A 23,038-nucleotide genomic window follows, 5' to 3' on the forward strand; every position below is an offset into this window, starting at 1 on the left:
TTTGTCTATCGCGATATAGGCAGTGTTATAGACTAGTCATTGCATAATTAATAGCTTTTGCTCTCGACTGAATTGGATGTAGATCGAACTGGATGGAATTGGTGATAGGTTTTTGTCGTTCTATTTATACCTACCGCTTATTTCATTAATAATGTAATTAAATTTCGAAATATTAAAAAAATATTTTACAATAAAAACATGCGACTGTAAACACGACAGGTGTGGGTTTGATACCCAGTCGAGGAAATGAAATTATTAATATTTTCATTTCCTCGCACTGGTAACGAGGCAAAGCGCGCTGTCGAGTTCCGCCACTCGACACACAATGCCTCCAGATTTCGGCGGAAAGTGGGGATCGGAATTCGGAAATCTATTACCCTGCTTTGGGCGGGAAACAGCGTGATGGTAAAAAATAAATAGTAAAGAAGTCAGTCACTGTACTAACTTACATAATACTTGGTATAGGAACACTAATCTGTAGGTTTAATTTAATTTTCTGCTATGACTAGATAAATATTCTCGTAAGCTTCTCACTCCGTCCTTTGCTTGCAAATATGATGTGTTGGTAAATATTTTCCCAAGAAGTTTTCGGAAGGAAGTAATCATGTAAATTGCTACATATTCACACATATTAATAATTAAATTCTACATACTTTCTTGTTAACTTATTTATTTTACATATCTAACTGACACACTTCTTTGTTATAGTTAACTAAATAATTCAACATTTTTATATTGGTATATATAGGAGGAATCACTGGAAGAAGAAGATACTCCATTGAAACGTGAATTGGCTATGAAAGACGATGCCTGGAGAAATCGTTATGTAGTAGCTAAGAAATACTTAAATAGAAATCTGCACAGTGTCAACCCTTGTATAGCACAAGTTTTGCAAATTTGGTGGAAACAATATAAGTAAGTTTGAAATAAAATAAAATTTTATAAATTCAGATAAAATATATGATTACAAATTTGATTAAACAAAGCACTCTTGGGCCGCTAGTTTGTGGACTGTTTTTTTTTTAACTAGAAAATTGAAGTTACTCAATCACAGTGTGTTCCTTAAGTGGTATCCGAAACCACAGTCACGAATCTTAATAAAAAAAATAAGAATTTTTGTATACTATTACATACAAAAAATCGTAGTACTTAAAATACATTTTCAACGATACATTTTACCTACATTACCTACTTAATGAAAATATGCAAACATTTTTTTATATAGAGTGGAAAAATGAAAAAAATAAAAAGAACGAGAAAATATCAACGTGGTTTTGCATTGGCTATACATGAAAAAGCCAGTGTGATTAAAGTGCCGGCTTTAAATTTGTTCTTTGACATTTTTATATAGAATTTAAAATGCTTATAATACTGCTATTTTGTTAATAAAATGTCATATTTGATTTTTTTTTACCTGTTGAACGTTTTGTTCACTATGTACGTATAAATTAATAAGTCTGCTTTTCCAGCAAATTCCCCCACTCGCGGGAGGAAATTAGTTAGTTTGTTTGTTTGTGCGCTCTGGAAGACAAATAGCGGCGTTGGGTTCCGCCAAAAGAGTGTTTTAACACAGTTCCCTCTGCCTAACCTGATGCGATGTTGGTAAAAGTGGTAAATCTATAAAAATATATAATATTAAATGATTTAACACCCCCCCGTATCTATAAAAGTGACCTGCGCCTCATAAGCATGAAGGACATAATGACGACGCACGAGGCGTACGAGCTGCAGGACTTCTGCTTCGTGTGCAAGCGCCACATCGACGCCGCCGGGAACGTTCTCACCATGCAATGGTTGCCAACTATACAAGCTGTTTTTTTACAGGTATATTTGCATTAGACATTAAGAAAACAATCTTTAAGCGTGTTTTAAAGGATCTTTAACATAATGAGTTTCACATCTATTTTATCTGCTTAAGTTTTCACAGCCAAAAACTTACCTTATTTCCCTATTAAAATTTGTTGTGACATCGACTGAAACCCCATATGAATATATCATTCTAAAAGGCATCTATTTTCGTCTGTTATAAATCTTATATTGGGTTAAACGTAAAATAATCTAATTATTGCCTTTTTACTTACTCTTGTGTCACATAAATTATATGAATATCCAACAAGTTAGCTCAATCAAAACAGGAGCAAATATGTCAGTTATAATAAAATAAATAATAACATGTCATTATTGTGGTTCTATATAAATATAGCAAGCGTTTGTAGTGAACTCTTATTATTAGATATGATGCATAAGTAAATCAGCATTCTTTATCTCACTCCGCATAATGATATCGATCCACCCAGCAGCACCCGCGCGGCCATTACATGGGTAATTGAATCTGGTCTAGTTTTGTCCGCAGCTGTATTACACTCATGATTTAATGCTTTGCGGAAATTAGATTTCTGTTTGTATTATATATTTTTATATATTTGTAGGAGTTTATTGAATGGTAATATGTATTTTGTATGTCGCTGTTATGGCGCAGGTGTGACTGTGTCCAACTGCACGCAATGGTTGTAGGTTCAGATGTCACTTTAGGGAAATAGTAATAAATTGTTATAAATATAAGTTTGGCTGAGTTTGTTCCATGTCATATTTTACACAATGTTTCATATGTAGGTATTATAGACGAAAAGTGTGAACCGAATATCCTCTTTGATTATTCGTAAAATGCAGGAGATACATGAAAATTAAAGAAAATTTTGTATAGTATCTAACCGTACCAATTTCAGGATTGTAGGTCAACGGAAAGTACCTGCAATTTACAGTTGACAATCTTAACTTTGCGGGCGTATATAATCACTTTGTATGAAATAAACTACTATTATCATTTTATAGGTCTACGTCACGTCAAATTTTGTACAAATGCTAGTTTCTTTTGATTGACTTTGAAGTTTATTTTTTTTTTTACGTAAACCTTGTACGTAAACGTATTTTCTAATAATTTCAGCTTGATATCTCCATGCAATCTCGACATATATGGTCTTCACAGACGGAAAACATGTAGATTTATAGCAAACCAACAATTGAACTATTTGGCTTTATAATATTAGTTGTTATAATTTAGATGGCAGCTAAAATGTTTTGTAAATTTATGATATAATATACCTTATAACATTTAAGGGTAATAAAAAGAAACAAATACCGGATCCAAAGCAAGTGTCACGAATGAAGCGCTTCTACAACTGTTTATCTTGTATCATGACTTACAACTTACAGACCTTATGTTTGAAGTCCATGAAAGATTTTACGAAGTACATACTTGATGTCGGGGTAACTGTCTTTTTATATCACTATTATATATTTTTAATTAGTAGTTAGATTCTGTTTTAGTTAAAATTAGTTTACTAATTAAATAAAAATTAATATAAAGTTACTAATTAAAATCAGTTTCACGTTGCGCCACGATGGTCTCTACTTACTATTAGAAAATAAATAATATTAAAAGTATATTTTTTTAAGAATTAAAAAGTAATATCAAATCGAATCTTGTCGATTGATATATAAAATTATATACAATTAACTTATAATAGATTTTATACCATACAATTGAAAAATCTTCAGATGCTAGTGCACCTAATGATTTTTTTTAATAAAAATCATAAGATCTTAAAATATGCTGTTTAATCCTATTATGGATATATATCTTATATATTCTTACTACTTATTTATATACAAAGAAAATTAGCTTTACGCTGTATCCTGCATATAGCTGAGTAAGCAGAGGGAACCTAATGTCAAGACCGTTTCCCACTTTCTGGAGCTCAACGCCGGACATTTGCCTATTCACTTATTTATAAACATCACTAACGTTGAAAATGTTTTGAATGATAATATTTAATTTACAGGATATGAATCAAGGGTTTGTGATTAACTTGACATTCAAAGAGGAAGCCATTGGATTTGAGCCAACGTTCAAACAATTTCGTGATCAACTCTGCCTTCTGTATGATTTCATTATCGACGCTTGCAGACAGTCGCCCAGATTGGAAACTTTGCTTTATCAAGACCATGTGGTTACGAACAGAGTTACACTTAGGGTCAGCCTAACAATAGATAAATCTTTTGCAAATATATTTAAGATCTCTTGTTACAATTTGTATTTTTTAATTTGATGTTTGTTGTGGTTTGCTAATATTGAATATTTGTCAAAGCTGAGCTAGTTGTTTCTTAAGTCTTTTTGTTTCTAAAGAAATAAAACAAATAAAAAAATATATTTTCAGCCAATAATCGATAATGACTTGGTAGAAGATTACAAAAAGAAAGTGGCCGATTTGATAAACGATCAAAGAATCGGACCTGAACTACGCGTGCAAGATTTCGATAATTACGTGTGTCTTCTTAATGGTGAAGTATGTAAAATATTTTAAAATATTTTTTAGATATTTTTCTACATTTAAGAATGAAAAATACTTTTTAGAAATGTAAAAAAATTTAATATAGCGGGATATGAACCTGCGCCTCTTGCTCTCTATGATGATATATTAGTCAATTGGAAACCGATGATTATCCGGGATAAAGTATCCGACTATCGCAGCTTGTTAGAGAACACTCAAAATATTAACTTAAACATTTCAGGCCCAATCACAAGTCGAGAATTTCATAAATTCCGAACCGGAAAAAACGTTTGAGGAGTTTTGCGAGGAAGCTGTTAAATATGTAAATGTCGCCAAAGAGATACCTTCAAAATTGGAGGGAACCATTATAATCGGTATGTTCAGAATGCAGAGGGGTGATTTGATAAATTCTTTGAGAAGTGCCGCCACTCGCCTCGCTAACACTCTGCTGAGGAGGATGACTGAAGACTACCAGAATATGATTAAAGCGTAAGTATAATAATAATCTTTTGTCTTAAGCGGCTGGCACAAATTAGAGCTTTAACAAAATAAGGCAATAAGTAATGCATTTGACGTCAAAACGTTATTTACAATTTTATACTATCTATTAGGTAAAAATGTTTTGATTATATAACTATATGATTATACTATTTGTCTTCTAATTTTAGAATTTACGACGAATATTCGTTAATAGCCAACACCTTGTTAACACCGCCACAAGACACGGCGGCTCTAATGGTCCTCATAGAATATTGCAAGAAAGTTGAACAAGTTCTTCTCGACGAAATGGAGGATAAACTAAGAAATGTTTTAAGATATATTATATTCTTGAGCGACTACACGGCGTTTACGCCGCTGGAGATGAAAGCTAATAATCAATCTTTTCATTGGTATATTTTTTTTATATTTTTTCGTAACAATAGAATTTATTAATTTAATAAGCTGATCGACTGAGCGACTGTTGTGTTTTCGATTTCTACTGGCGGGAATTAATTATTTCATTCCCTCGCTCGTATTATCCCAAAGACCGGCCGAAAATGGGGAACGAAGTATAGTTTAATTGAAAAGAAACATGATTTTCTTAAAAAATATAAATTACTAACTTTCATATACAGTTTACTGATATACTGCCATAACAGGTATGCGCGTTTGCCCGGTGTTATTGAAGAAAGTAAAGTGATTTGCGACCAAAAGAAGGTTGAATATCAAGAACTATTGCAGGTAAAGACATCTTAATCACGATAATCATTTTATTTTATATAAAAAGTATAGTGGATATTAGTATATTTAACAAGATCTTAATTGGTCGTTAGGAATATATAAATAAGAAGTAAGTTGTATAGTATTAAAAGAGATAAAACGATATAAATAAATAAGAAATAACATGAATCAGGTTCGGATCGCTAAATTTATCGAAGATCTGGACGTATACGAAAGTCAGTGCAACGAACTTCAATATTGGGGTGATATTGGCGAACTCCCCAAGTACGTGAATCGGGCTCGGCGCCTGGACGAAAAGTAAGAAACGGACTTACTGACTTACTTTGGTCTTCTAATAAGAATATATTACTAAAATCAATCCAATTCACAGGCTTTCAAACGCTTTGGCCAAAATAGACCAATTCAACGAGGAAGAAATGTCATTCGGTTGGGAACTGTCTCAATATCCCAAACGCAAAGCTATCTATGATAAACTAGTTCCGTACAAAAAGTTGTACGACGCAGGATACGATTTCCTTGAAAAATATAACACGTGGATGACCTCGAAGGTAAAATTTGTTAACATTAAATGTACTAAAACTTATAAACTATTTAGTGTTGGAGGAATGTTAAAAAATATATATTATACTTTTATAATAGGTAGGCAGTTTTGACCCTGAAGATATCGAAGGCGACGTCACTTATTTCTACAAGATCGTATACAAATTAGAGAAGTCATTCCAAGACGTCCCCGATACTTACCAACTGGCGCAATCTGTTCGGTTTGTATTCCCAAACACATACGTATGTACGTATGAATAACATATTAAGTTTTTTTATTTCTAATTCAAATTATTTAGTATGAATTGCGTTGCATGCTTTTGTCTCTTGTGAAAAGTAGAAAGCCATATTCGATTTTGCTACACGTGTTGCGTCCCACATATTTAAAATACCTACCTAGTTAGCCTCAATTTTTTGAATAATATTCTGTTTTTTATTTACGTATTTTAGAAACCAAATGGAAGTATTTAAGACACATATGCCCATTATACAAACTCTGGGCAATCCCGGTATGAAACCCAGGCATTGGGAGAAAGTTTCCGAAATTGTCGGTTTTCCTATCGTTGTAGATGAGGAACTATCGTTAGAAAAAGTAATAGATTTCAATTTAGTGGACTATATTGAGAAGTTTGAGAACATATCTGAGGCTGCCACCAAGGAGAATAATCTTGAGAAAGCTTTGGATAAGATGATAAAAGAATGGGCCGAGCTACGATTCGATATATTGCTTTACAAGTTAGTTACAATATCGTCGGCTTAGAATGTAAATCTACTAAATCTAATTTTATCGTTTGTTACAAAATTATTTACAAAATTGACCTTTATTTTATTTCATATAGTAGAAAATATAAATCAATTTTAGAAATTTATTTGTATTCTCTACTTTAAAACTCATATGTTTTATAACGTTTCTCCAAACGCCTCTCCTCTGAGAATTTGTTTAATTTGGCAGGATAGGCAGGTTTACATTCTAGGCCGACGATACGTTTTTCTTTTTTTTACATTTGTTTAAAAAAATGATTTTATATTATGTTTTCTTTTATTACCATTATTTTTCAGGGATACAGGTACATACATTCTGTCAAGTGTCGATGAAATTCAACTGTTGTTGGATGATCATATCGTCAAGACACAGACAATGAAAAATTCACCGTATATTAAACCGTTCGAAGAAATTATAATGTGAGTGTTAAGCATATGAATTAAAAATATATTCCTATGCTTAAGATTAAGTCTTTAAGCTTAAGTTATTGCTATTGTTATATCCTGGTGGTCATTGTGTCTTTGTTTATGTAGAGATTGGGAGAGCAAGTTAATTCTACTTCAAGAGATATTGGACGAATGGCTCAAGGTTCAAGCGACTTGGATGTACTTGGAGCCCATATTCTCCTCTCCTGATATTCAGCAACAAATCCCGGAAGAAGGGAGGAGGTTTAGTGCCGTTGATAAGGTCCGTCAGTCATATTATAACATTACAAATGTAAATTAAGACATTTTAGAAAATATGTTCCAATTTATATTTACATTTAAAATGTATTTTTTTTGGTTTTAATATCGTATATCACACATACAAAAAATATATTTTTTTATTATAACTTAATAATAAATTGCTTATGTGAGTTGTCTCAATTTCACAAATTAGTCAGATAGCTTAGTGTTAAGTCACTACGTTCTCCAATTGACCTTCGCCGTTTGATCTTTTACGTATTGAAATTAATATATTAAATAATTTTCATTTGCACATAAGATGTGGCGTGAGATAATGAAGGCAGCGTCCGCTGAGCCGCGGGTGTTAGACGTCATCACGATCGAGAAGATGTTAGATCGTCTCCGCAAGTCCAACAATCTTTTGGAGTTGGTACAGCGCGGTCTGAACGCGTATCTTGAGAAGAAACGACTTTACTTCCCGCGCTTCTTCTTCTTATCCAACGATGAACTGCTGGAAATACTGTCGGAGACAAAGGATCCTATGCGGTATGCTTTTTTTTTATTGCTGGCAACAGATAAAATATAATAACACGTAAAAATTACATCGAGTTCACTACATTGATTATATTATTTTAAAAGGTAAATACTGTATGTAATAGAAAAATAACAAAATGTTCATTATAATTAAACTAAGGAAAAAAATATTTATGTTTGTCACATTGAATTTGATAATTGTTATATCTAGTAGTGCTAAGTGGAGTTTGTACTTTATTAAATGCTACACTTTTTATGGTAGTCGTCAATATTTTACAATATTCTTTATTGCATTTTTAAAATATTTTTTTTTTAAATTTTATTAATTTATTTTATTAATTTTATCTATTATATTATTCCCACAGAGTACAACCGCATCTTAAGAAGTGTTTCGAGGGTATCGCTAAGCTCAATTTCACAGAGGATCTGGTGGTCACTCACATGCGCTCCTCAGAGGGGGAGGTCGTAGAGCTCACGCTTACTATAAATACGGCCGCTGCTAGAGGACAAGTAATATTATATTCAGTTGTTATATTATTTATTATTTTATTATTTTTTAAACAACATATAGAAAAACAAACTATACCAAGCATGTATATGGCGGTGACCAAGCCACCACAAGTCCTATATGCGATATATCCTTCTATATATGAAATATGAAAATATATTTTGCTATTATAATAAGTGAGAAAAACAAAAGGTGGAGAAATGGCTGCTCGAGCTGGAAAAGGCAATGAAGGCGTCGGTGCACCACGTGGTGGCGCTCTCCTACGACGACTACACGCAGCGCGCCCGCGACGCCTGGGTGCTCGTGTGGCCCGGACAAACCGTATGCCCAATACATTTCTATATTACTGTTACTATATGATATACATGTTTTACATTTTTAAATGTAAATTAAAAATACACATTAAAAAATATTAATAAAGATATCGTGACTCAGTGGGCTGTCCCACTGTCTGAATATGAGCATGATAATTGTAGGTTCGATTAAGAAAATTCATAACGTTGCAGTATTAATAAAATACTACAATAATTTATTCATATTATTTTTATTTTATTTTTAAATATTAGGTTCAATGTATAGCGATGACGTTTTGGACGTCGGAAGTGACGGAGGCAATCCACAAAAGTATAGCGGCGATGAGAGCGTACTGGGACAAGTGTAACTTTCAGATATCTAAGATAGTTGATCTGGTGCGAGGGGAGCTGAGCTTGCAAAATAGAATTACGCTTGGTAATAAACTTTATAATTATTAATCAGCATTGAAATTTTTGACCTTTGTATAAAAAAAATAAATAGTTGAACTCGAGTTGTTTATGTAAATTATGAAAAAAAACAATAAAGAAACAAGTTTATATTACAAATGGAATGTGTGTTAATGTTATGAATATATTTTGTTCAAATCCCTTCTCACATGCACCAAATATAAATTATTTTTAAATGTAGCCATTTTGTATAATTTCAAATTCAGGCTCATTTGGTCTAAACAGTTTATATTTGAACAGGAGCATTGGTAGTATTAGATGTTCACGCGCGCGATGTTCTCATGGAGCTGATAGATTTCAACGTGCGTTTAGACAACGACTTTAACTGGCTGTCACAGATTCGATACTATTGGGAAGTAAGTTGTATTACTACCTTTTTAAATAACCAAGAAATAAACAAAGAGAAAAAGACATTTTGTTGATAAATCATATAAAATATTTTAATATATATAACGATGGATGTCAGGTTTAACTATTTACTTATGTCAATGACACAGTTTGTCAATTAAATTTGCTTAGAATTAATTATTTGCTTAAAAATGAAAAACTCCCTTATAATTCCATCAACCATCTCCCAATTCTATCTATAAATGCTCGTCTCCAAGAAAAAGGTACAGAATAAGTCAAGACGAATCTAACTAGATTTCATCTCCCAACACATCCTGGGCCGTAAACTCGATAATACCAAACCATTACGCTGTCAGATATATGTATCAGTGCTAAGATAATTTGCGTTTTTAATATAACAATGTTTACTTCACTTACTTTAAGTTGCAAGAAGAAGACAACACTTGGCAAATAGCAACCAGAATGATAAACTCTCAGCTGATGTACGGCTACGAGTACCTCGGCAACACCGGTCGCCTTGTCGTCACGCCGCTCACCGATCGTTGCTTCCGCACGCTGTTTGGTGCTTTACATCTCAATTTAGGTAATTTTTTAAGGGGTTTTTAAAATTTATTTTTAGTAATTTCTTGAGATTTCATTTAAATTAGCTTTCCTGTCTTAAAATATGATTACATGATTATTTTTGATTATCTTTGTAGTATTATAGGATAAATTTGTATATTTTTTATGATTATTTGGCGAATAATTGGTTTAATTATGTGGAATTAAATCTTAATGTTTAATGGTGTTGGTGCGTTTGCCGTATAGTTTCCAAAATTCGAACAATGTAAATACAAGGTTTAAAATAATTTTTGAATTTAAATAATATAAGTTTATTAATATTAAAGTGTCTCACTCATGACTGAACTGATTATAGTTTGATGATATTAAACTGACAAAAAATAGGTGGAGCTCCGGAAGGTCCAGCGGGTACGGGCAAAACGGAGACAACAAAAGATTTGGCAAAAGCTGTGGCCAAACAATGCGTTGTTTTCAACTGTTCTGATGGCCTTGATTATCTTGCCCTCGGAAAATTCTTTAAGGTTCGTTATTTAAGATATAATTTACCTAGAGATAATCGGTTGGCATTGTCGCCCAATAAAACTTTTTTTTGGGAAATAATTAAAGAATATTTTAATAATCTAAATATACTATATGATTATTTTCCGAGTGAAGTAAGTAGTTTCCTCTCTCTGGTAAGAAAATAAAACGCGGCGTTGAGTTCCACCACTCTACATGTTATGCCTCAAAATGTGGACGGAAAATGGGGAACTGAGTGTTTTAACACTAGATCATCTCTGTCTACTCCGCTATATGTAAGATACGGCTTGAAACTAAAAAGAAGTGTGATCTAGGGTCTAGCATCCTGCGGTGCCTGGTCTTGCTTCGACGAGTTTAACAGAATTGACCTAGAAGTGCTGTCGGTGGTCGCACAACAAATATTGTCCATCCAGCGAGGAATTAATTCTGGAGCAACGGAACTATTGTTTGAAGGAACTATGTTACATTTGGATAAATCTTGCGCCGTTTTCATAACTATGAATCCTGGTTATGCTGGACGATCTGAATTACCGGATAACTTGAAGGTAAGAAGAATATTGGACGAAATATTATTAAGATATTGATTATGTAGTCTCTATACAGACTATCTTTGCCTCTTTGCCCCCCGTAAAATATAATCTTTTTTTGTTTTTTTATTAAAAATATTGTTGACTTAATATATAATATGTTCCAATCAGCTATGATAATTTCAGGCACTTTTCCGGTCAGTGGCAATGATGGTGCCAGATTACGTGCTTATATCTGAGATCGAATTGTACGCGTTCGGATACTTGAACGCTAAACCTCTTGCGGTAAAGATTGTCGCCACGTACAAACTCTGCTCCGAGCAGCTGTCGTCGCAGAGCCATTATGATTATGGTATTGTTTGTACAGCATTGATTATGATTATTTATGAAAATATTATTTTGTGCATAGTATATTTGTCAGTATTGTCAGAAGATCACTATATACAAATAGATAATATATTTTACGAACTATTTTTATTTCTATCTGCATCAAGTTTGATATGATTGAATATATTAGGAATGCGCGCGGTGAAGTCTGTGCTGCGCGCGGCGGGCGCGCTCAAGCTGCGCTACCCCGACGAGGTGGAGGACGTCATCCTGCTGCGGTCCATCAAGGACGTCAACCTGCCCAAGTTCCTCGAACACGACGTCCCACTCTTTATGGTAAACTTTAACAGAGTGGTGTGGCCTTTTTCTTTTCCTTTTTGAAGGTTCCGCACCTTGAAAGCCAATCCTGTCTATCGAGACCAATTATCTCAAGTCGCCTTTAATTTCAGCTTGATACCGTTATTAGTTTCTTAATGCGTGGCTAGACTCTCACTTCATCGATTTTCTACGTTGCGAAATCTTATAGCCAGTTTCGTCAAGAATTAATTTGTACTCATCTTTATGGCTGTGTAAAATTTTATACTTGCTTATACACATAAATTTTATAATATATGAAAATTCTATAAAGTTTTTAAAGGCTGTCGTATAAGAAAAAAGTCTGACTGCTAATACGATGGCTAAGGGTCCGATTTACTCGGAGGGATGATACATTTTTCTTCGCTCTGGTGGACTACGCGTGTATTTCGCCACTCAACACGTTATGTTTCGGAAATTAAGTGACAAAGAGAGTGTCTTAACATACGGTTACCTCTGTCAGGTTACCCTGCTAGTAAGGCCAAAGCGTGATGCTGTGAAGCTAGTTATACTTTTTTGTTTTAGGGTATAATCGGGGACTTGTTCCCGGGACTGCCATTACCACAGCCGGGACTGCCACACCTCGTCTCCTGTCTCAAAGAAGTGTGCGTGCCACTAAATTTGCAGCCCAATGAATTTTTCATTGAAAAGGTTTGTATTCTATTTCTTGCTGTCGACATCTTATAATCTTAAAATTCGTGTTTTTTTGCTTAAATATCTCTAACATACAATTATCTGTATACAGGTTTTGCAGTTGTATGAAATGATTCTAGTTCGGCATGGTCTTATGTTGGTTGGTTTCCCGTTTTCTGGGAAAACCAAATGCTACCACGCTCTCGGACATGCCTTGGGATTAGTTTCAGAAAAGGTATTTTTTTCATTTTTAATATTTTTAGGAGATGCTATTGTATACCTCTAAAAAATCTAATATAGGTATTCGAAATATTGATGTTATATAGAATTATCATATTTATTTCATATGTATATTAAATAGTTTATTATTAATTTATTATTTTTAGGGTTTGATGGACGAAAATCCGGTAGAGTGGACGGTGATAAACCCAAAATCAATAACAATGGGACAATTGTATGGTCAGTTCGACCCGGTGTCGCACGAGTGGTCCGATGGTATCCTCGCCGTCAGTTACAGAGCGTTTGCTGTTTCCACTAATGATAATAGGTAATTTGTGCTTTTTAATAGTATCATATCGTCAGCTTAGAGTGTAAACCTGCAAACATTATATTAAGCAAATTATCAAAAAAGACAAGAAATTGTGTATATGTGCACAGAAGCACAAAGAATTTTCAATTCTCTACTGTATGAAATAAAATAAAGGTCAATTTCGTAACGAAAAAACAAAAAAGCGATTTAATCGGTTTACATTCTAAGCCTGTATAAGTATAGAGAAATTGCTGCCTTGCCCTGCTGTGTGCGGGATACAGCGTAGAACTGATATTATTTTATAATTTTAATAGAAAGTGGCTCGTGTTTGACGGACCTGTGGATGCAATTTGGATAGAAAACTTAAACACAGTATTAGATGATAACAAGAAGTTGTGTCTGATGAGCGGAGAGATCATCCAGCTTGCGCCTACTACGAATCTTATCTTTGAGCCAATGGACCTTGAAGCAGCATCGCCAGCCACGGTAAACCTATATTATGAATAATGTTTTTTTTTGACATGACGTGGGGAACGGAGTGTCTTAGTATTAGGTTCCCTCTGCCTACCCTGCTGTATGCGTTCATTTACTTAAGAGATATTTATTCATTTATTTATTGAAGAGATTGTAGGTTTAAATCGTACTCGAGCCAATGTTTATATTGAAAAGAATTTTTAAATTATTATACACATTTATATAGGCAGATGATAAATTATTAATTTATACAGGTGTCTCGTTGTGGAATGATATATTTAGAGCCAAAAGGTCTCGGTTGGAAATGTCTCCTAGAGTCGTGGCTGAACACTCTGCCATCAACACTTCACGGCTTTAACCGAAGTTACATTAGAATATTGTACTACCGCTTTGTGTCACCTTTGCTTTGGCTAGTGGAGCTGTCTGGACAAGTGAAGGTATTTGGTTTAGAAAATATTCATAACATTTTTTTTTGTAATTCTAAACGCCCTTAACAATTAAAATAGTGAATTGAGCAATTGGTCCAATTACGCACTTATTTTATAAAATGGTTATTATACTACTCGAGTTCCAATTTTTATATTGATATATAAAATTTCAAAATACTAATATTTAATAACTTTGCTACTGCTTCCAGCAAATGTACATTACATCGCGCACTAATTTGGTAAAAGGATGCATGAACCTTTTCGACACCTTCATGGATGATTTTTATGATGAAAAATATGTAGAGCAGTTATCGGATCTCGACATAAGAGCACAACTTGAGGTAACATTTAAAATACATTTTTAGTGTAATTAGTATTTATGCTTGTATGTTATTTTTTTTAAAAGTCGTCGTAGAGCAGTGGTATAGTGTCCCGCTATGAACGCGACGATTGGGGACAATTGTCATTTGAAGGTATTAATTATTCTCATCTCCTTGCTCGGGTAACAGGACAAAAGCGAGAAAAATTGCATAATTTTTAATATCTCATTTAGTTATAAGATGATAAAAAAGAAAAAAAAAATGTTGATAGCAATCTTAGCAAATTCTATTTTTTGCAACAATTTTGCAACAGGGCGTATTTTTCTTTTCAACGATATGGTCGATTGGAGCTACTCTAGAAAGTAACGGTCGATTTAAGTTCGACATGCTATTCCGAGGCTTATTAGAAAAAGAATTCCCTCCAAAAGTACTAGAGGCATTAAATTACCCGAAAGAAATTGGCAAACCAGAAAAACAATACATATTTACAATACCCAAAGAAGGAAGTGTCTACGACTACAGATTTATTAAAGAGGTAATATCTGCATATTGCATTTTTAATTTATATGTTTAGTTATTACTATTAATTAACTTATTAGAATCATTTAAAAATTATAACACAGAATAAAGTATTAATATTACTGAAAAGTTAAGTAAAAAAATTTTGGTCTATATTAAACTCTTTTCAGGGTAAAGGCAAATGGAAGCCATGGTACGATGACGTAGTAGCAGCTCCGCCAATAAGTAGAGACACGCCTCCTAACCAAATATTAGTCACTACCTTAGACAGTGTACGATATCTAGCGCTTTTTAAATTGCTGGTGACACACCATAAAGCTGTTATGATGGTGGGACCTACGGGAACTGGGAAATCTTCTTACATTATTGTAAATATATTTTAAAAAATGAGAAGTTACAGTTACTCTAAATGAACTTTTTTTGTATATGATATTTTTTTCTTACAGGACTATCTAGTGAAAAGAGTTGACACAAAAGTATACAAAGCTCTCATAATGGCATTCTCAGCACAAACTAATTGTAATCAAACACAGGATATAATTATGGGCAAATTGGATAAAAGGAGAAAAGGTTATATTATTAAAGATATCTTTTTATTATATCTTTGTGTTGTTTTCACTTGTTACCTTTCTTTCAGCCATATCTTTCTTTTATTAAGCTTAAATATATTGAAAGTGTAGAAAGAAGTATTTTAGTACAATTTTCTCTCTGTCTGTCAAGTTCATCCCGTGTAAAGTACTTGATATGATCATTTAAGTGATATAATGATCAATTAGTGTAAATTTAAATGTATCCGTCAACGTAACGTGATGACAACAAATTCAACGTGATGACAACTTGTGTGGATGTACAATCAAATATGGATGTGTTATCACATATGTGGATGTCATATCATATGTGTGGACACATACAAACACGCCGTTTGTACATATACAAACTTGCTTTCATGACACGTAAATACAGTCTCCAATAATAGAAACATTCGGCAGGCGTGTTCGGTCCGCCCATCGGCTGCCACTGCGTGGTGTTCGTGGACGACGTGAGCATGCCGCAGGCGGAGACGTACGGCGCGCAGCCACCCATCGAGGTGCTGCGGCAGGGCATCGACCTCGGCCTCTGGTACGACAGGAAGACCAATGTGGCTATGCATCTCATTGATGTACAGGTTTGATATGTGTTTTAAATTTTACTCTGCTGTGCTGTTGTGTGTTTGTGAATAATAAAAATTGGGAAGTTTTTCATATATTATTGAATATGTACGCATATTTAATATCGATATATGTTAGCAAAATAAATAAATATATATATATATATTGAGTGGTTTTTGTAATGGTTCTCAAAATAATTATAATATTCTTTTGTTTTCTAGTTTATGTGTGCAATGGGTAAGCCCACGCCGGGCGCCAAACTTGTTACCCCACGTTTTTCACGACACTTCACGTTCTTTTGCATAGATGAATTCGATGATGAGACTCTTAAAGTTATTTTCGGCAGAATAATGCTCTGGCATTTAGATACAAGGTAAATACAAGTGTATAAAAAATTACAATTAAATTTCAAAAAATAATTTATGTGTTAGAAATAAACTTTAGAAATTATACGAGTTTACATTCCAAAGATCTAATTTAAAGATCTAATATCGTTGATTTTGTTTATAATAAAAAAAACTTGATATATGCTTTTACACAATTGTTACAGAGGATTTTCAAAGGAATTCGATCCTTGTATTGATGAGATAGTATCAGCGACATTGGAAGTGTACAAACAGTGTAGGTTGAACTTATTGCCAACGCCGTCGAAGTCGCATTACACGTTCAATTTACGTGATTTCTCTAAAGTTATATTGGTACGTGTTATATTAAATTTGACTTCAATGTTTTCTATTTATTGTTTCCTTTTATTTGGTTAATAATAAATTATAACGCTTACCAATGGTGAGAAATTTGTATTTCTTGAATGTATTTATTTATTTATTTTAATACAAAAGCGTATTAAAATTTTTATCAGGGCGTCCTGCTGTCTGTACCAGAAGTAACACCAGACTTACAGTCCATCAAAAGACTATGGGTCCACGAGTGTTTGCGAGTGTTCTCTGACCGCCTGACGGAAGATGGAGACCGCCATTGGCTGGTTAAATGTCTGAGAGAGGCCACGCATTTACATTTGAATGATGAGTTTGACAAATTACTTGGCAGGTTGCTGGAGGGACCTAATGATATGGTAGATCAATTTATATTAGAAATTTGTCTCTTCTATATTTTTACATTTTATTTATTTATTTTTGAAATTGTAAGTTATAGTCATGTTAATAGTTGTTTGTATGTTTATATTTTACGCAAGCAAATTTTTAACTTATGATTTTAGATTACTGACTTACATCTACGCAACTTGATATATTGTGACTTCGCTAATCCAAAAGTCGACACTCGCTTCTATATGGAAACCGTGAATATGGAACATTTAAATTCTACAGTAGATGCTTATCTCGTGGAGTTCAACAATATGTCGAAGAAACCAATGAACCTTGTGTTATTCAGGTGATCTATGTGCAATTATTTTTTATTATTATATGTACAATTTATTATAGTATAGTTTTTTAAATTGTATTAACTTTGTATTTAACCTGTATTAAGACTATCGATTATGCGATTGTGGCACGGTGGTGGTCCACTCGGTTCAATGAATTATTTCATTTCTTAGCTCTAGTAATAGGATGGTGCCTGGCGTTGAGTTCCGCTTATCAACAACCAATATTGCAGAAATCAGACGATGCTTAGGGAACGGAGTATCTTCCCACTGGGTTTCCTCTACCTATCCTACTATATGTGAAAAAAAATAAGATACATAATATTGTAAAACTGACTTTTTTACTTCTAAAAGTGTATCATACATAAGCTCAACATTCTCATTAACATAACATTCGTATATTAGATTCGCAATAGAGCACGTGTCGCGTGTGTGCCGCGTGCTGACGCAGCCCCGATCGCACGCGCTGCTGGTGGGACTCGGCGGCTCCGGCAGGCAGTCGCTCACCAGACTCGCTGCTCACATCAATGAGTATGATCTGTTCCAGGTTAGATATATCCACAATATTCATACTACCATACTATTTACCAATAATGAAAGGTGGATACTGTATGCTACTATTATACTGATCTAGATGGGAACAGTGGCATCCTAAAAAAAATCACAACTTCATAGCTAACCTGTATATCTAAATCTGTAAATGGTGATAAACAAAACTTTTATTTCTTATTTATATTTCTTTGTGTTTTGGAATTTAAATTGACGGTATTTATATTAATATAATACTTAGTGTTAAACCGGAACATTCGTTTAGAAATCGAAATGATTTTGTTTTAAAACAGGTTGAAATGAGCAGAACATACGGGAAAACAGAATGGCGTGAAGATTTGAAAACATTATTAAGAAAGTCGAGTACTCCTGATTTACATATGGTGTTCTTGTTTATAGAATCACAAGTAAGTATTTTTTTTATAGCAATAAATGTTGTAAATTAAATAAAATATTTTTTAATATATTTGCTCACGTATTTAAAATCCAGATAAAAGAAGAGGGCTTTCTAGAAGATGTAAATAACATGCTTAATTCAGGGGAAGTACCAAATATTTTCGTTGCTGACGAGAAAGCAGAACTTTGTGAGAAAATGCGTGTGGTAAGTTTAGCTATGACCTAAACTATTCTTTCTAATTGGTATGTTTCCCTCTTACTTTTCATTTGATAGATAGATTTAAGTGTATTTGTTTGTTTTATATTTTTTTGTGTGTTTTTTCATTTATATACGGAACACATAATTGTATAATATCACCAGATTGATCGTCAACGCGACAAATCCCTACAAACAGACGGCAGCCCGACCGCCCTGTACGCGTACTTCGTGTCCATAGTGCGCGATCAGCTGCACATAGTGTTGGCGATGTCCCCCGCCGGCACGTCGCTTCGTACTCGCATACGAAAGTTCCCATCGCTTGTGAATTGCTGCACTATTGATTGGTTTCAGGTTCATTTTGTATTCTATGCATGTATCTAGAAAAATAACTACTTATTATGTATACTTTTTATAAAATTTCACGCTCTATCCCGTTTATAATAGGATGAACGGAGGGAAACTAGTGTTGAACGTTCCCTATTTTTTGTTCAATTTTCGAGACATTGCGTGTTGATAGCCAGAATAAACGCAGTGCTTTGTCTTGTTTGTTACCATAGCGGAGAAATGAAAATAATTCATTTCCCCGATAGGGAATTGAACCCACAGCGACCGACAAGAAACTCTATATTTTTTTTGTTTTTTTTATCCTCACGCTGTATCCCGCACACAATTGAGTAGGCAGAGGGAACCTGGGAACCTAGTGCTAAAATACTCCATATCCCATTAAAACACTTTCGTTCCCCCGTTTTCAGTAATCTCTCCATAATCTTTTGTAATGTACATATATTTTGTTTTTATTGTGTAAAATACATATCTATATAACAATAACAGGAATGGCCACCAGACGCTCTACTCGCGGTCGCAACTCGGTTTTTAAAAGACATAGAATTGACCGAGCTCGAGAGAGACACGGCCATCAAACTGTGCCAAATGTTCCACACCGACACGCAGGAGCTGACCAAACAGTTTCTGCTTCGATTGAAGCGATATAACTACGTCACACCAACTGCGTATTTGGAACTCATCAATATGTTCAAATCGCTCTTAGGGAAGAAACGAACGTGAGTAAATGACGTTTTTCCAGTGACGTTAAAGTAAAATATATCTTTTTAGGGTTCCGTACCTTTTAAGGAAAAAAGGAACCTCTTATACAGGTCAATTTGTTGTCCGTCCGTCTGTCTGTCTGTCTGTCAAGAGCATTTATATCAGGAACGCTTGGAGATATCGAGTTGAAATTCAAATCATATAATTAGATCCACGGTTTTATATAATTAAATAATATACTTATTAAGTACTAGCTCAGGTGAGGTATCGGATGCAAGGGCTCTAGCTAAGCTAAATTTGAAATTCAGAAGCACGAGACTTCCAATTTTTGTAGGGAACTCTCTGTGGGTGAGCCCGACTCGCATTGTTTTATATAAAAAAACAGATTCTTTTTTTACATTCTAAAATCAACGCTAGCATTATATATTCAGAGAGCTGTTAACTGGTGAAAAGCGGTACATCACCGGTCTCGACCAGCTCGCCATCGCGTCCAAGTCGGTGGCGGCCCTCCAGGAGGCGCTGGAGGTGCTGCAGCCCAAGCTGGCCGCGGGGGCCGCAGCTGTGGCCGAGACTACCGCTAAAGTCGAGAAGGAGAAAGAGGGAGTGGCCCTCGTTGAAGCTGAAGTGTTAGTCGATCAGGCAGCTGCTGCGGAACAGGTAAGATAGCATCGAATCAAACTATAAGAAAACTGACTACTTTTCGGGAATTAAATAAAAACGAAATATTTCGGGTTGCATGGCGCTTTATATTGATTTTTATATAACTCAAGTTTAATTGAGAAATGAAAGATTTTAAGAATTGCACCCATGAAAACTGGGTTTACAGTCAGAAGTTGCCCCACTACGCTACGATAGCTTCGACGAAAAAAATGTGTGAGGCTGTCTTGGCATAGTGATACAGTACCAGACAGTGATTAACCTGTAAATTCGATAGTTGTGGGTTTGATTTCCACTCGGGGGTATCAATTATTTTCACTTCCTATCCCTCGTATCAAAATAAAACGTCACGTTCAACACACTATATCTCGAAAATTGGCTGGTGTGTGGGAACGGTGTGTCGTAATTCTCAACACTAGTTCCTTCTGTCTACCCGCATATATTTATACAGCGTGAACCTCAAAAATAGATCGTATATTATTTCTATTAATGTGATGTTTATTTATTATATATTAGGCGCAAGAAGCTCAAGGCATCAAGGACGAGTGCGACGCGGACCTGGCCGAGGCGATGCCGATTCTGAACGCGGCGCTGGCGGCGCTCGACACGCTCACGCCGCAGGACATCACCTTTATCAAGACCATGAAGAGTCCCCCCAGAGGCATCAAACTTGTCATGGAGGCTATTTGTATTTTGAAGGTAAGTGGAATTTAAATATATAGTTTGAAAAATATATAGTTTGTGTAAGTAAATGAAGATAAAAATTAAATCGAATTTATTTAAATTAATTTATGAAGAGAGAGTTAGTTCTTAAAACGAATATTTATTTTTAATTAATACAATTTGGCAGAAAATATATTATAATCTAACATTATTAACAATATTTAATATATTATTTTTATATTGCATTCATAGGATGATCCGGTAAGTGATACTTTCATTAAACATTACGGAGTGTCTTAACATCTAGGTTCCCTCTGAATACAGAAGGGCTGATTTTCATTTTTTTTACATACTATTATAGATTTTTATATGATATATGCTAAATAACCCTGACTTTATAGGAAGTTAAACCAGATAAAATACCGAACCCGTCCGGAGTGGGAACAATAGAAGACTTCTGGGGTCCCTCCAAGAAGATACTTAACGACATAAAGTTCCTCGAGTCGCTACAGAACTACGACAAGGACAACATCCCGCCGCCGGTTATGAAGAAGTTGATGAACACCGTGATGCAGGACGACGGCTTCGTGCCAGAGAAGATTAGAGCTGTCTCTGTAGCCGCTGAAGGTTACTTCAGATGTTTTTGTTAAATGACATGATTGATTACGCGGCTATGAGTTGCGCCAAGCAAATCTTAACAACACATTGTTTATATTTTGACAAATATCTAATATCTTTTTAACACCTTAACACCTATTTACACATATATATAATTATGTACATATTCACTCATAGTATAAGAATTGCGAATTATTAAAGTACAAAATTATTATATATAGATAAAACCTGAAGCTAAAAATATCAACTTAAGGGACAATAATCAACATATTACATTTTAAATAAATCTAGGCATGTGCAAGTGGGTAATAGCGATGACGAAATACGACAAAGTGGCCAAGGTGGTAGCGCCGAAGAAGCAACGGCTTGCGGCGGCGCAGGCCGTCTACGACAAGGCCATGGCCGCGCTCGCTGTCAAGCAGGCGCAATTGAAAGAGGTTACATTTTGAACAACTACCTACTTTTTAAAATAAATATAATATTATAATTTTAGAGTGGTTCCCTTTTTAGGTTCAAGAGAAACTAGGTCGCCTAGAAGAAGCTCTATCAGAACAAAACCGTCAGCAAAAACTTTTGGATGACGAAGTAATGGACTGCAGTAATAAATTGAAACGAGCAGAGATGCTAATATCAGGTTTAGGCGGAGAGAAGACCAGATGGACCATGATAGCAAAATCATTGCGCGAAACTTACAATTCGCTTACTGGTAAGTTATTGAAGCTGCCACTCAGTATATACTTACTGAGTGGCAGCTTACTGACGGATACTAATACTAAATCTCATTTGGATTACACCTACTGCAGAAAAGCAATATACATATTACGAATCATTCCCATAAAATAAATTTGAAGTCAAAGCTATCGAATGTAGTTAAGCATATTAAAATTCCACAATAATGGCATTAATTTGTCAGTATCATCATCATCAAAACAGCCTGCCTTCATTGCTAGGCAACGACGACGACGACGTTAATTTATACAAAGGCTATAATACTTGAAATTTGTATATTTAAAACGTTATAGGTGACATATTAATCGCTGCTGGCATCATAGCCTATCTAGGACCATTCACAGCTACGTTTAGGAATGAACAGGTAACTTATATTTTTTCACTTTGAGTATAATTTGTATAGAACAATTAATTAAACAGTGGAAGATATAAAATAAAATAACTTATCAAAATGTTGTTTACAGAATAGAATACGTTTAATAAAATCCCTTGTATCTTTTACAATTATTTACATAGGTCAAGAAGTGGGCCCTAGCCTGTCACGACTGTGGTATCGTGTGCACTCTCGACTACAGCCTAATTATATCTCTCGGGGAGCCCGTTACCATCCAGCAGTGGAACATCGACGGCTTGCCCGCTGATGACTTCAGTGTTGAGAGTGCTATTATTATTATGTAAGTGCCTGGTATAATTTTTGTCACGTGGTACGTCTTATAGGAGATTTCTATTTTTTTATTAATTCATATGGTTACCTAATCTACTATTGGGCTATGGCTATTAAAAGAAAGAAAGCAG

General features: G+C 34.4%; 1 protein-coding gene across 1 annotated transcript in view; it reads left to right on the top strand.

Moving 5' to 3' along the window:
* Dhc36C (Dynein heavy chain at 36C) overlaps window positions 1–23,038 on the top strand; it is a 36,438-nt gene that overhangs the window by 1,772 nt on the left and 11,628 nt on the right. Inside the window, exons 4-53 of the mRNA XM_085189322.1 lie at window positions 749–915; window positions 1,671–1,824; window positions 3,118–3,267; window positions 3,843–4,034; window positions 4,218–4,346; window positions 4,573–4,820; window positions 5,000–5,221; window positions 5,471–5,552; window positions 5,725–5,849; window positions 5,923–6,100; window positions 6,192–6,313; window positions 6,543–6,827; window positions 7,152–7,274; window positions 7,389–7,542; window positions 7,840–8,066; window positions 8,420–8,564; window positions 8,755–8,883; window positions 9,129–9,291; window positions 9,564–9,679; window positions 10,095–10,254; window positions 10,617–10,753; window positions 11,066–11,296; window positions 11,465–11,630; window positions 11,796–11,941; window positions 12,485–12,610; window positions 12,705–12,827; window positions 12,979–13,139; window positions 13,436–13,607; window positions 13,850–14,032; window positions 14,233–14,364; window positions 14,657–14,878; window positions 15,033–15,230; window positions 15,309–15,432; window positions 15,852–16,027; window positions 16,232–16,383; window positions 16,561–16,708; window positions 16,870–17,082; window positions 17,227–17,399; window positions 17,794–17,935; window positions 18,231–18,344; window positions 18,428–18,538; window positions 18,695–18,883; window positions 19,364–19,593; window positions 20,008–20,233; window positions 20,750–20,932; window positions 21,298–21,523; window positions 21,806–21,951; window positions 22,025–22,220; window positions 22,537–22,607; window positions 22,760–22,917. Coding sequence (XP_085045448.1) covers window positions 749–915; window positions 1,671–1,824; window positions 3,118–3,267; window positions 3,843–4,034; window positions 4,218–4,346; window positions 4,573–4,820; window positions 5,000–5,221; window positions 5,471–5,552; window positions 5,725–5,849; window positions 5,923–6,100; window positions 6,192–6,313; window positions 6,543–6,827; window positions 7,152–7,274; window positions 7,389–7,542; window positions 7,840–8,066; window positions 8,420–8,564; window positions 8,755–8,883; window positions 9,129–9,291; window positions 9,564–9,679; window positions 10,095–10,254; window positions 10,617–10,753; window positions 11,066–11,296; window positions 11,465–11,630; window positions 11,796–11,941; window positions 12,485–12,610; window positions 12,705–12,827; window positions 12,979–13,139; window positions 13,436–13,607; window positions 13,850–14,032; window positions 14,233–14,364; window positions 14,657–14,878; window positions 15,033–15,230; window positions 15,309–15,432; window positions 15,852–16,027; window positions 16,232–16,383; window positions 16,561–16,708; window positions 16,870–17,082; window positions 17,227–17,399; window positions 17,794–17,935; window positions 18,231–18,344; window positions 18,428–18,538; window positions 18,695–18,883; window positions 19,364–19,593; window positions 20,008–20,233; window positions 20,750–20,932; window positions 21,298–21,523; window positions 21,806–21,951; window positions 22,025–22,220; window positions 22,537–22,607; window positions 22,760–22,917 — 8,246 coding nt within the window. The remainder of the gene's footprint in view (window positions 1–748; window positions 916–1,670; window positions 1,825–3,117; window positions 3,268–3,842; window positions 4,035–4,217; window positions 4,347–4,572; window positions 4,821–4,999; window positions 5,222–5,470; window positions 5,553–5,724; window positions 5,850–5,922; window positions 6,101–6,191; window positions 6,314–6,542; window positions 6,828–7,151; window positions 7,275–7,388; window positions 7,543–7,839; window positions 8,067–8,419; window positions 8,565–8,754; window positions 8,884–9,128; window positions 9,292–9,563; window positions 9,680–10,094; window positions 10,255–10,616; window positions 10,754–11,065; window positions 11,297–11,464; window positions 11,631–11,795; window positions 11,942–12,484; window positions 12,611–12,704; window positions 12,828–12,978; window positions 13,140–13,435; window positions 13,608–13,849; window positions 14,033–14,232; window positions 14,365–14,656; window positions 14,879–15,032; window positions 15,231–15,308; window positions 15,433–15,851; window positions 16,028–16,231; window positions 16,384–16,560; window positions 16,709–16,869; window positions 17,083–17,226; window positions 17,400–17,793; window positions 17,936–18,230; window positions 18,345–18,427; window positions 18,539–18,694; window positions 18,884–19,363; window positions 19,594–20,007; window positions 20,234–20,749; window positions 20,933–21,297; window positions 21,524–21,805; window positions 21,952–22,024; window positions 22,221–22,536; window positions 22,608–22,759; window positions 22,918–23,038) is intronic.

This window comes from Heliconius melpomene, chromosome 1, assembly GCF_056956725.1.
Source record: "Heliconius melpomene rosina isolate 202511_hmr_F chromosome 1, ASM5695672v1, whole genome shotgun sequence".
NCBI classification, from domain to species: domain Eukaryota; kingdom Metazoa; phylum Arthropoda; class Insecta; order Lepidoptera; family Nymphalidae; genus Heliconius; species Heliconius melpomene.